General features: G+C 42.0%; 1 protein-coding gene across 1 annotated transcript; it reads right to left on the reverse strand.

Moving 5' to 3' along the window:
- Nucleotides 1-297: 297 nt before the first annotated feature.
- Nucleotides 298-7,415, reverse strand: trmt61a (tRNA methyltransferase 61A). The gene is made up of 2 exons (XM_074660820.1): nt 6,989-7,415; nt 298-1,019 (listed from the first exon to the last, which is right to left on the reverse strand). Exons 1-2 carry the CDS (start codon nt 7,398-7,400, stop codon nt 721-723), a joined length of 711 nt encoding a protein of 236 aa, XP_074516921.1. The 5' UTR covers nt 7,401-7,415; the 3' UTR covers nt 298-720.
- Nucleotides 7,416-13,552: the final 6,137 nt, after the last annotated feature.

The following is a 13,552-nucleotide window of genomic DNA, read 5'->3' on the forward strand; positions in this document are numbered from 1 at the left end:
TTAAAATGTGTTTAGCTGCTGCCCCCCGTCCACAGCAGTACATCGCTTTGCTCCCGTGCTTGTACTCCTGTCTGTTTCTCTAAACTGGGGGCGTGTCGACCGTCATCTACTGTAGTTAAAACACTGACTATGGAGAAGTACCTCATACAACCCCACCAAAATCTGAACTATCCATTTAAACATTGTCTCTGTGCTCCCTTTGTGGGCAGGTATGTCTTAAGGAAACTTTAAACTCTCAGTTAAATAAAAGGAACAATAAGGAAAAGAAGGCTTTCATTTAAAAGAATAACTTTGACATTTTGGGGAATCTTTTCACACATTTATTGTATTTGCTTGAATACAAAAGTGCAAAACAAAAGGGAAAATATAAAAACGTTTCTTCCCCCAACGACTGAAAGAATTGATTAAAAGTAATTTATATAAAAGAGGAGACGTAAAGTGTAGTACAGAGTGTAGTATAGTACATTCTTCTCAAATTAAATCACCGTCGACTTGATTTTCACTCTTGCTTGATGCAAGCAACAAACCGGTGCCAAGAGACAGGAGGATAATATTATGTAACACAAAAGTGTAAATCCTCTTGGCGCTGCAGCGCCAGCCGGGACCTGGAGGAGCCTGGTGCCCCCGCTGGATTATCACAGTCTTATTAATGTACACCACAGCGAACGGATTATACACCCCGTCCTGTTCGCTGCTGGTGGAAATAAAGAAAAAATCACTTTAGGTTCTGGGTTTGGTAGCAAAGGTGAGGTACCCAGTGTGACCTGGTATGTCTCTGGGTGGGACGGTGATCTTCATGGTGACGGAGGCCTGGGCTGGAGGCGTTTTCTCTGCGGCGGCGTCGGGCTGAGCGGAGGGGTCGGGGCCGAAGTCGGGAAGCGGAAAGTAGGTGGTTCGCACGTCGTGGACTCTCAGCAGGACCTCCACGGTGCTGATCTCCTCGAAACCCTGATCCACCAACGCCAGGCAGGTCTTCTGGACCTGCTCGATACACGGAGAGAACGAACACACCCGACCTCCTGGAGACAAGAGAGAGAGAGAGAGAGGATAGATGTTGAACGGTTAACGGCTCGTTCTCCAAAAATATTAAAGACCAGTCGGTTGTCAAAAATAGACTTGCACATGTGTAACTAAAATCAGATTAACAGACAAACTGGATAATTTATACAAAAGTCTGTCTATAAAACTATTTAAAAACATTTTTTGCTACTTAGTAGCGAAATCTACTGAAATATTCTGCTTAAATCTATATTTGTTGGCATTTAGCCTTTCAAAACTTTAAATTATCATTGTAGTTGGATTTAAGGAGCTGGAAAACAGGACTCTTGTGTTTTTGCTTTAACGTTTTGGTGCGAATGTGCATCTTAATTGGATGCATGTGCCTGTTTATATAGTCTGTATTTATTCTTAAACATTGACTCCATGCTCCCTTTGTGGTCATGGTTATCTTGAAAAAGAACATTTTAACTCAGGGAGACTTTTACTCTGTTAAATTAAAAGATAAACGATAGCATTAATTTAAAAGGCATACTTTGGGGAAATTCATGTATTCATCTTCTTGCGGAAAGTTAGACAGATGGATGGGTTAGAAGATGGATACCACTCATGTTTGAACGCTCAATATGAAAGCTGCAGCCGGTTAGCTTAGCTTAGCATAAAGACTGGAAACAGGGGGAAACAGCTAGCCTGGCTCTGTCCAACAGATAACAAAATCCACCTGCCAGCACCTCTAAAGCTTAAATCCATATTTGTTGGCGTTTAGCCTTTCAAAAACAACATTTTTCACTGCGGTCAAAAAACTGTTTCCTCTCCTGCTTGACGCACACAAAGGGAAGCCCGCACCTGTATTAACGGGGCGGTCTAGCAGCAACAGGAGTCACTAACAGCTGTAATTATCTCTAAGTGATCCACTTAACCCCGGATCTCTGTTCATTTCGTCCTCTTAGGGACTGTTAAACAAGAAGGTTTATGAATGAGGATTCTCAAAAACACAATTTACTATCTTTTCATCAAACATCTCACAAAGGAGCGTAGAAGGTGATTTTCATTGTTATCTAAGATTTATGCTAAAAAAAACAGCCATGGACAAAGATAAATAATCTAAACCAGATTTATAAACTTAACATGGACTCTGGAGACATTTAGTCTACTCCAGGGAATCTGTGATACTACTACTACTATTAATAATTTGTTTTTCTAACACCCAAAAGCACTTTTCAAAGCATATTGTTTTCCTTAACAAAGCCGGCCTGTGACCCGTTGGGCTCCAGGCTGTAGTTTGGGGATCATCAGGGGATGAAGCGGCGCTCTAATAAACACAGATCACCTCTCGGCTTCGGCCTCTCGTTCTCTAAATGAAACCCCGCGGTGGTTCGCGGCGGGAGGTCGGAGCAACGAGCCAAGAAAACTCTCACGGGCCTGACCCGAAGAGCGAAGAATGTGACTCTGACCGGTACAGCTGGGGAGGGGAGGGGTTAACGAAACAAATCAAGTTTCTATAGGTTTTATACTCCGCATCTAAAGTGCTGGGAAATAATGTTGTCTTGGAGGGGGAATTCAAAGTTTTTCCAACATTTTGTTGTTATAAAATTGTAGCATTTGAATAAACCGTTTTAACTTGCTTCAAAACAACTAGAATTCGTGGTTGACCGCCTCCGCCAACCAGTCAAGTTGCAGTTTACATCCTCCAAAATGTAATCATTTTATCCTGTTAGACATTTGTGTAAAACTATCATAATTAGCAAATTCATTCTTGAATTTTGTGAGGTCAGGATGACCTTTGACCACCAAATTCTAATCAGTTCATCCTTCAGTCCAAGTGGACGTTCCTGAGACATCACGTTCATTAGAATGGGAAGGACTGACAGGTAGACTGAACCCAAAAAATAATGCCTCTGGCCACGGCTGTCACCGGCGAGGGAGCATAAAAACAGCTTAATATCATACGCCAAGGAAGATGGCGTCATAAATAATAATATTCTGTTAAACCTGCATCAACTGATTTTTTTGGCCACTCGGGGGCAGCAGGAAGAAGTTGTGACGACAACACTGACATATCATCACCTTTTCCTGGACCGGAGGAGCGCTTTAACCTCGTCATTTAAAGCTTCAAAATCAGAGGCAAACTGTGCCCTGATGATGACTCCGCACACGCCTCTGTCTGAGCGAGCCCTCTCCCCCTAAACGGCGGTCTTTTGAGGTTGCTGTCTCCGCTCATTAAGCATCGCCGATCCCGGCAGTGACCGGCTGCAGCCCCGTGCGTAATGCAGCTAATGTGGAGGCTTCTTCTCGGGCCTTTCAGTCCGAGCTTCGCATGGGTTTCACTCTGACATAAACAACGGTGACGAGGGCTCTTGGCTCGTCTCCATGACGCGACTCGGGAAGGACTCAGTCAGACATTTCTCCGTTCTTGGCTGACACGGATGGCATAGCGTTGCAACACGTGCCTTTCGGTTTAATTAAAAGGCGTTCTTTTTTAAGGATTCTGTTAAATCGACAGTATTGTTGTTTGTATTATTGAATAAAAAGCATTTTCCAAAATGTTTGGTGTGTTTTATGCATGTTCGTAATCTCGAAAACCAAAATTGAAAATCGATTACCTATCCAAAGAACGAATAATAAAAAAAGTAGAATAATCGGGTCAACAAAGCAAAGCCCTTTGAGGCAAATTTGGGATAAATAAATAAAATTGGTAATTCTTTTCATGTGTTTTCTTTCTCCAATACAGTATATGCATGATTTCAAAAGCATTTAATCTATTTTTCAGGTGCACTCAAGACTTCAAAAGTACTTCCACTTCGATTTCGAGGCACTACATACAACAGTAAACTAGTTCAAGACATCCATTCCTTCAAATCCTCCTTTTCTACCAGCCACAACTTTGTTTATTTTTCACCTACTGAGCATCAGAGGGTCACAGCTGTGCAGCAATCTGCTCATTTAATCTTTTCAGAGGGGAATAATCAGACAAACTGACGTGTGTCTGATTCATGTAATATAATAAAGAACAGGTCTGCAGAGGGCAGCCTCGTTGAAGAGTCCATTGTTAAACTTCGGGATGTTTCAGATAGCGGTCGTTCCTTCAGCCAACAGGACCAGCGTTCTCCCTCGAGACCTCGATAAACACAACTCAATGGTCTCCTAGCAACCAGGACGAACACACAGGGAGGGGTCGGGTTGATGATTATACAAGGGGCGTCTCAGGCATTATTAATAGCCTCCAACATTAATCGTACGTCCACGACGAGCATCCATACATGCGTGAAACTATGATTCCTTATCGGGTTGTTGAGTGTTTGAGTTCAGGGGACATGTTTGCTTTTACGGTTGCGTAATAAAAGAGTCTTAGAGCGAGCAGGGGAGGGAGGGTTAGTCAGGATCCAGAGTCCTTTTCTCAGAGACCAGGACGGGCTGCGGGCCAAAACACTGGAAGAATTACAACTCTCATTCTGGCCGCCGCAGTAAAGCAGCAGCTTTTATTCATGAGCCTGAGAACAGATCTGGAGTCAGTGTGTGCAGAAACATTACCAACAAGGTGATGAATTTGGGCTGTGGGCGATACGTTGTGCCTCCTGTCGTTTCCACTCTGCACAACTCGTCTGCTAAAACAAGCTTCCCATCAGGTGGAGCTTTTGTTAACCTTTAGGTTGAAGTGTTTCTTTGGGGGGCAACAGTGGTGCTCAGTGGCGCTCAGCTCAGCTTGCCACCGTCTCTCTGGAGAAAACATCCAGTCTGAGCAGTGGGAAGTAAATGAAGCCTTTCCTTATGGAGCCACAGCCACCAGCTCTCCCTCTCCCTGCAGCATAACCCTGTATGGTCATGGGACTGCTTCTACAATGGCTGCACTCTATTTATCTGTATCTGTGTGTGTGTGTGTGTGTGTGTGTGTGTGTGTGTGTGTGTGTGTGTGTGTGTGTGTGTGTGTGTGTGTGTGTGTGCATGTGAGGGTCAACAGCTCATGAAAGGAATATGTAGCAGTGGCACCATAAAAGGGATTCAGAGAGGAGGAGGGAGAGCAGCATTCCTCTTCATATTGGGGCTTACTTTCTAAAATCACGCTGCATTAACGAGTCTCAGGAACATAAACCTCGGATGCTGTGCATCTTAACGCACTGTTTTTGTCAGTTCATTGGATAAATTGATTTTAATAAAAAAAGGTTTTGCTGGCAGAGTACAATATTGCTTGTTTTTAAGCCATTGTGACACAAAATATTATTAGGTATTTTCCTTCTACCAAACACTAAAACACCCAGGTGTCACTGCGAGGGCTGTCGCAATAACCACAATATTGCAATACCATGCTATTCACAAGTCAACCACTACAACAGCTATGTTCTAGGGCTGTGTAACTATATGTTCTACCTGTATCATATAAACCTGGACTTCATGTCTAAACACTGACCACCTCAGTGAACTGTCAACCTGCCCAGACATGCTGCTGCAGCTGGTCGTCACAGAAACATGACTTTATTCTGTCACCAGGAAGAAACAGTAAAACACACACACAAGGACAAAGTTAATGAGCGCTGTGTCGGCTCGGATCGATGGTCGTCATGTTGAGTGCAGAGCGAGGCGTTGCGGCCGAGGGGGGAAGTAAATTCACCGGCTGGTATTTTTAAAATGTGCTCAGTCACAGTCATGTTGCTGCCGTGTCAAGACGAGTCAGAGGCGTCAACATCAGGTGATGGCGACTGTTCCTCGCCATATATACACACACACACGTTATTATTATCAGGACACTTCAGTAACCTCCAGTCATTCATTATTACCAATATACTGAGTTCACGATCACATGAGACAAAGTAAATCCTCACATTTAAGAAGCTGTAACCATCAAATGTTTGGCATTTTTGCTTGAAAATCTACGTAAATCAAGTATCAAAATAGCAGATGATTAATTTTTGATTAATCAACTAATAGTTGCAGCTTTTGTCGCTGTTATCTGACAATGTAGAGACTAAATGATTCATTAAAAAAAAATACATCAACACTGCTCATTGTTGCTGCTAGGGATGTTCATAACGACTAATTTCCCTCCCATTTAAACAAAAGTTCAAACTAAGATAGATCACAATTTAATCTGTAAGGTTAAACATTGTGTATAAGAGCCCTTTGAGATAGTTTTCAATAACCAAATCATATTTTAAATGCAGCTGAAATCAAAATTTCCCCAGTGTCCCCTCCGGTCAACTGGTCAGGAATGAACCCACAAACCCGGTGTGTGGTGTAATATTTGATGAAATGCCAGCGGGGACTGTGGTCATGGTTTGGCATCGCCTATAGGCTACCATTAGTATCTTAGTGTGCATTACTTGTAATCATTTCCAAAATTCACAACATGGTTTTATCCAACAAAATATTCTGTTTCTATCCATATTTGTTGTCGTTAAGCCTTTCAAAAACAACTTTTACACGCCGGCCAAAAACCTGTTTAATCTCCTGCACGCACCTGTATTAACGGGGCGGTCTAGTGAGGGTAGTAATGTTTAATCGACTAGTGGTTTAATCGTCCCTAGTTGCTACTCGGCAATGTGCCTCTTTTTCTGATTTTTCAGCTGGCGGGAGAGCTCCACTGATGCAAAGTTTACGACCCCTGTAGCACACAATCAGACGCAAGACTGATGTTTTTCTGGAGAGTTAACGTGCATCGAGACGCCGCTGGTTTGTGGGATTTTACATAGAAAACAACATCACAGACTGTCGGTTAAAATACCATGAAAAGTGAATCACTGGCATCCAACAGAAAAGTTATTTTTGGACAAAGTAAACGGTACTGAATCTACAGATCTACACGAATCTCAGGTGCCATCAAGCCCGCATAAGGACAGCTATTTATTACAAATTCTATAACATTTAAAACAAATGTTCTTACTTCACTAGTTGCTTCCACATGCACCTTTCTTTAAAAACACACACTCAGTAAAAGGAGGCTAATAGTGGGAGCTTAACAGACTCCAAAGGGTCGAGTACTAATGCACTGGAGTCTTACCTTGTTTCTTGAGAGAAGCCTTGGCGTGTTTCACAGCCTCCCACGGACTGGGGATGTCCAGGAAGACGGCGTCCGCCACCGCGGTCACCCCGAAGCCGTCCTTGCACACGTCCTGGTTCCTGACGGTGACCAGGTGATCCACGCGGTGCTCCTTGAACTCCTCCTCCACCTTCTCTGCCCGCTGCTGGTGGAACTCCACCGTGTGCAGGTGACCCGTGGGGGCGATGGTGCGCAGGATGGCGTGGGAGAGGGAGCCGCTACCGGTCCCTACAACAAAGACAAGAACAGGGAGGATGAGTCTGAGAACAGTTTGATTCAAACAGTTGAAAACTGAAATAACGGGGCTACAAAAGGCTAAAAAGCTGCTTAGACCTGGAATGTTTCTCTGAGCAGGTTTGGCAGTATGCTTCATTTAGTATAAATACCAAATGCATCGCTTAATGAAGCATTAGAATATCTGTTATTTAAAACAACAGTAATCGACTGCAATTATTAGTCAATCAACAGAAAATTAATCTGCAACTATTTTTTAATAATCAATTCATCCTTTTGAGTCTTTTTTTAGAAAAAAAACAGCCAAATTCTCTGGTTGTAGTTTCTGAAATATGAATATTTTCTGCCCTCATTAGTCTTAAATTAAATATCTTGTCAAAAAAAACAATATGATTGAAGATATCACAAAGGGCTTTGGGAAAATGTGATCAGCGTTTTTCACTATTTTGAAATTTGTCACTATTTTCTGACATTCTAAACAAATGAATCGAGAAAATAATCAACAGATTAACGGATAATTAAAAAAACTGTTCCAGCATTTCCTCTAAATCTTAAAGGTCTACACAAAACACCCAGACAAAGACACATATATTACACAAAATTACTAATTATTAAAAAAAAAATTCGGACTTTTCTGAATAAAAACCAGCGAGCAAACCGTCCTCACAGATTCACTCATCATATACGAACATTAACAACTGCCTACTTCCATCCATCCCAAAAGTAAATACCCGATAATGTCAAGCGAAAACTAGAAAAAAGAGAGGGGGAAAAAGATAACTGTTTACATTATTCACATTATTGGGGTTTTGCCCAATGTTAAAAATAAGACTTAATAAGATTTAAGGTGTTTAAAGGGTGGATCTTTAGGGCGGGGCTACCTTGTGATTGACAGGTCTTTACCAGTTGTCCAGTCTGGGAGTTGTCTGTGTTTTCGTCTTACAACTTTAACCCTTTCACAGCGTGTTTCCAGTCCGTGAAAGTTAATTATAACCTTTTGGTCACCTAAAAATGTCTTATTCAGCATTCGGTTGTACTTAGCTCCAACCAAGATGGCGACGGCCAAAACCAAGACGGCGACGGCCAAATTGCCGAACTCAAGGCTTCAAAACAGCAGTCCACAAACCAATGGGTGATGCCACGCTGACTATGTCCAGTTCGTATATACAGCCTATGCCGTGTACATGCGCAAAACCTAATTATACATGACCTAGTTCTCGAGCTGCTGCAAGATTTCATATGAACACATTTGAGATAATACGGTATTATCCACTGAACGGTTGGTACAAGCATGAAGAACCAGGACAGACAAATCACCAGTGACGCGTGATTTGGGGATCTTTTTTGGACGTCATGTTGCATGTTGAATAAACACTTTGGACACTCAGATTTTGCTCACATCACTATCAGGTCTCAAAACCGAGATAAAGATAAAGGTCCAACTCTACTGTGCTGTGTAATCTCAGCAAAAAACCTCAAACGTACATCTTGTTATGTCTCTGAAATGACATTCAGAGCTTCTCTCTGTCCTGAGACAGTCTACACAAAGAGCTCACAGCTGTCACTACAACACACCCTGACTGCTTCTCTCTCCACTCGGCCTGATAATAAGTGGATGCTACATTTCTGAGTGTTACCCTCTCTGCCCTGCAGTGCTCTGGTTGATCCTGCTGCTAATGTGCTGTCTGTTGAAGAGTGATGTGTGATTTTACATGAAGTAAAATAACACCGGTCATGTGACTTGCCGTTACAGTAAGGCTGAGGAGGAGGAGGGGGGGGGGGGTAATGAAGCATCGAGAGCACAGCTAGACGCCAGCAAATCCTCCTCCATCCCCCTCCTCTTCTTCTTCTTCTTCTTCTTCTCCTGACATTACGTCACCGCCGCCTTTGTTCGAGTGGCGACAAAGAGGGCAATGTTTACCCCACAGCAACGCTTTGACTTGCTAAAACCTCACACTGCTGAGCCGGATGGAAACAACAGTAAATGGGGAAACTGTGGATGGACGTAGTAAACGGAAGGAATGAGGATAAACGGATGTAAATGTGTAGATAAAAACAACAACGTGCGTCTGTTATAAAACCACATCAGAGAGACAGAAAACTAATAACTCTCAGATAAGCTTTCTGTTTCAACTACCTCATTAATGATAAACACAGCTTCTTTTATCGTTATGGGTGAAGGACCAACTGTGCTGATTGTCCTAACAGGACTTTATGTTGATATACATGCAGTGACTAAGTGTGCATGATGTAATGCAATCCAATACAAAAGTCCTGATATGAAAACTACCGTTTAGTTGACGCTGTTTTAAGGAGGTGTGGATTCAGTTCTGTGGAAATTTCTGAGGTTGTGTTTTTCGTATTGTTGTTTTATTGATTGCATTATTATCTCCATTAAGGAAGTTTTGTTTTCCGCACAATTTAACCAAGGAGTCTAACGTACGCAGAGTCAGAGGGTGCAAGCAAAACCCTGTGGTGCAATGAAAGTGAGGGCCGGCGCACGCCGGTTGAGGTGGGATCCCGGCCCAGCGGGGGCGGGGGCGCACCACTGTAAAGTGGCATCGGTGCCGTTGTATCGGAGCCGCTTTTCAAGTACAAGTACATGAGCGCAGTATCGGACCCGATACCCGATACTGGTATCGGTGCATCCCTACTTACAATGTCTGGTTCTGTCTGATCAACACTCAAAAATCTAAAGATATTCAAGTTACAATAAAACAAAAGAAGCAAATCTTCACAACTGAGAAGCTGGAGCCAGAGAGCGGTTGGTTTTTGTTTGTTAAATGATTAATCGATTATCAAAATAGCTGTTGATTTATTCTTGGTTGACCAACTAATTGATTAATTTTTTTCAGCACTATTCAACAATAGATGAAACATCTTTCATCATCATGTGGCGCTACAGCAACATGGCCTTATGAACTAAACCACAAACTACAGCCTCTCTTTGTTATACAGGCCGAACCCATTGCTCCTCGTCTGTAAAGCAGAGTTTACTATTGAGAGGAAATGGCGGTTCGTCTTCAGCAGAGTTCTGTCTGAGTGATGGTCGAGCCCGGAGCTCAAAACGCAATCTGAACTCGGTCCGCATTAAACAGACGATCAATCAGCACAGAATCCGACTCCGGACCTCAGGCTTCATGCCAGGCGTCATGCCAGCGTGCTGACGGCTTCATTTTCTATCCAAGTGCATCGCCACCAGCAATACACTCAACATCAGCAGCTTTGTGTAAAAATCATGTCAGAAATTTATAAATTCAAAATGAAATGTGATTATAGAGCACAAATGTTTAACCTTTGTTCTAAAAATTGGTATTTTTCATTTATCAGCAGAGGGAACACAATGTGCATTTTCTGGGAAAGGACAAATCTGACAAAAAAAAGATCTGTTGTCTGTAGCTGGAGACAAATTATTACATTGAGAATATGAGACAGTCGTAAAGTCAAACTCTCCTCGAAACCAGGACTGCTTATAATCTGGTTGCACTCACAGGCTGAAACACTGTTTACTTCAGCTTAGGGAGGCACCAACAACACATTACTCAGTACTGGTTGTTTGTTTGACACGAGCCAAAAACAGATAAGTTAAGTTACAATCTGATTTGACGTATTAAGAGAAGAATGAACATGTGATAACAACATGTCAGCTGTGTGGAGCTAAAAAAGGGAAAAATGGCACACAACTGATGAAGAAGAAGTATAATTAAAAGGATGCCAAGAACACAAGTCTTGGAAAGACAAAAATTGCTCCGAGCAACGATGAAGCACGAAAACACAACAAAAAAGTACAAAGAAAGTAGTGATAAACTCTTTCCGAGGATAAAATTTGTGATGTTTGACGCTGAGTCGGAGCAGCTGTTTAGTCATGTTGTTGTGTCTCAGTGTTGACATTTGTATATTTGACTTTCTGCAAAACGCTTACATATCTTGACAAAGTGCATATTAATGGTTTATTAACAGTGTTGTAGCTTTTAAAAAGGAAACATGTCTGTAGTCATGCTAGCAGCTCTGTGAGGCTGCACTAAGACACAGTGGAGCTTTGAGCTAAATGCTAATGTCAGCAATGATAATGCTAACATGTTGATGATCAGATATCAGATGATCACTAAAGTTACTAGGATTCGTCATCTGAGGACTATGAACGTCTGCACAATATTTGTCAAGAAATTTCAAGAACCGCAAATGTTTTTGTCCCAATCCATCCAGTAGATTAAGATTCTATGAAATTCCACTATTTCACTGGACAGGTTAAACTTTGACCTGATGGTGGCGCCAGAGGAAAAGTCAGATGATTACCAAAGTTACTAGGATTTGTCATCTGGGGATTATGAATGTCCGTGCAAGATTTAATGGCATTCCATACAATAGTTGTCAAGACATTTCCCTCAAAGCCACAAATGTCAACCTCAGAATAACACTTCAGTCATTAGAATTCATCATCTGGAAACCATAAATGTCCCAAACCATCCAGTAGATGTGGCGCTATTTGTCTGGATAAGTCTAAGTTTGACCTGATGATGGTGCCAGAGGAAAAGTCAAATGACTACCAAAGTTATTAGGATTCGTCATATGGGGATTATGAATGTCTGTACACAATTTCATGGCAATCCATCCAATAGTTGTTGAGGTATTTAAATCCAGAACAAAGTGGTGCACCGACCGGTCAACCTTGTTGTCTCTAGAGGCATGTTGCTAGCTAAAGAATTAGCATTGTATTAGTATCAGAATTGTCTGATACTTGATGTTGTGCTATCTGCATTGGTTCATGAAATACAGAAGTGTTATCCAACCACGTGCACTTCGGGGTTTCATGAAGAGGAAATGCAACTCTGTTTGACCCCTGATACGTGAGTCAGCTCAAAGACTTGTTAACCACCAGCTCTGTACAGAGGATAGAAACATGTCGACATTTCCTGTCACCGTTTACGCTCTACAGTTTGCTGTAGGTGTACTGAGAGCAGACTATTACACAAATGATGATGAATTGCTCTTCAATGAGAACTTTGCTATGATGCAAATGGTCAAAGCAACCCGTGAATCATATCAGCGTTTCTAATCTTCTCACAGAACAAGACGTCAAGTCAGTAGGAAGCTACTGTACGAGAGGAAGAAGAAAAAGGAGAAGAGGATGATGATGATGGGGGAGGGGTCCGTTGGCCTGAACTGTAGATCATCTCTGCTTTCTGTTCTCTAGTGCCATCAGATACTATCATGGCGGTTTCCTGGATGAGAAGCAAGAACCAGACCAGAAGTCAAAGAATTTAACTTCCCAGCGGGCAAATTTAGAAAGTAAGAGAGTAAAGTCCTACAATCATTAACCCACTTCTGTCTCTGTAGACTTCAGTAAAGCCCATAAATGTTGTAGTGAAGGACAACTGTAGGTGGTTATTCTGGCCGATCTTGAGAAGGACTGTTTTCTGCTATGAAATAAGGATTTTTTTTTAAGGCTAATTATACAGAAATCAATACATATTTCTGTATTTAAGCTGCCATTTTCGGGTCCATCTGCATTCTTTTCTGGGTTTTTTAAATGGAAACGCCCACTCAGCTGTTAGCAAAAAGCAATGACGTAGATTATCAAAGTAAGCTAAACAATAAGGTTATTATAGGCCTTCGAAGCTTTGACCTTTGTCATGGTAATTGGTAACCAGATTAGTATTTGAATGCTTTGTTTTGTTTGTTTATAATAAATAAATAAATCAAAATAATTGACCCGCCCTTTAAACACTGGCTCTCTCTCTTTCTCTGTTGGTGGGCTGTGCGCCCCCTGGTTGGTTGAACTTGTCATATTTGTGCGGCCTCAATGACTCAAAAGCCCTTGAGTTACAGTGAGTATTTGCCGAGTATACCGATTCACTGATACAGGTGGGAGGAAATAAAACATACTGTAAATAGTTAGCTTCAAGCACTCGGCCAAGGTGACTCCTCTACACGAGAACAGCCAACAACATTATCACCTCTAATCGCTGCAAGTTTATGCAGCTCACTGACAAAAAGTCTCCACAGGACAGCACGTACTAGCTGGTTACAGACTATCAGACTGAACATTATGAGTCACAGGACGCTGATCGACACATTACGAAACTCAAGTGGCAGTTAATAAAATGCTGCATTCAGGAGGTAATTCAATAAACCGGGTATCTCATCTGATATTCAAACCACTATTCCTCTGAATTTAAATGTGATAAGACGTCCAGTGATGGTTTTTAATCTAATGCAAGCACAAGTGTTAAATATGCATTAAAAAAAAGGCCAGAATAATGTGATACCGATGCAGATAGTGCAGCCCTC

The sequence above is a fragment of the Sebastes fasciatus genome, chromosome 15 (assembly GCF_043250625.1).
Source record: "Sebastes fasciatus isolate fSebFas1 chromosome 15, fSebFas1.pri, whole genome shotgun sequence".
NCBI classification, from domain to species: Eukaryota; Metazoa; Chordata; class Actinopteri; order Perciformes; family Sebastidae; genus Sebastes; species Sebastes fasciatus.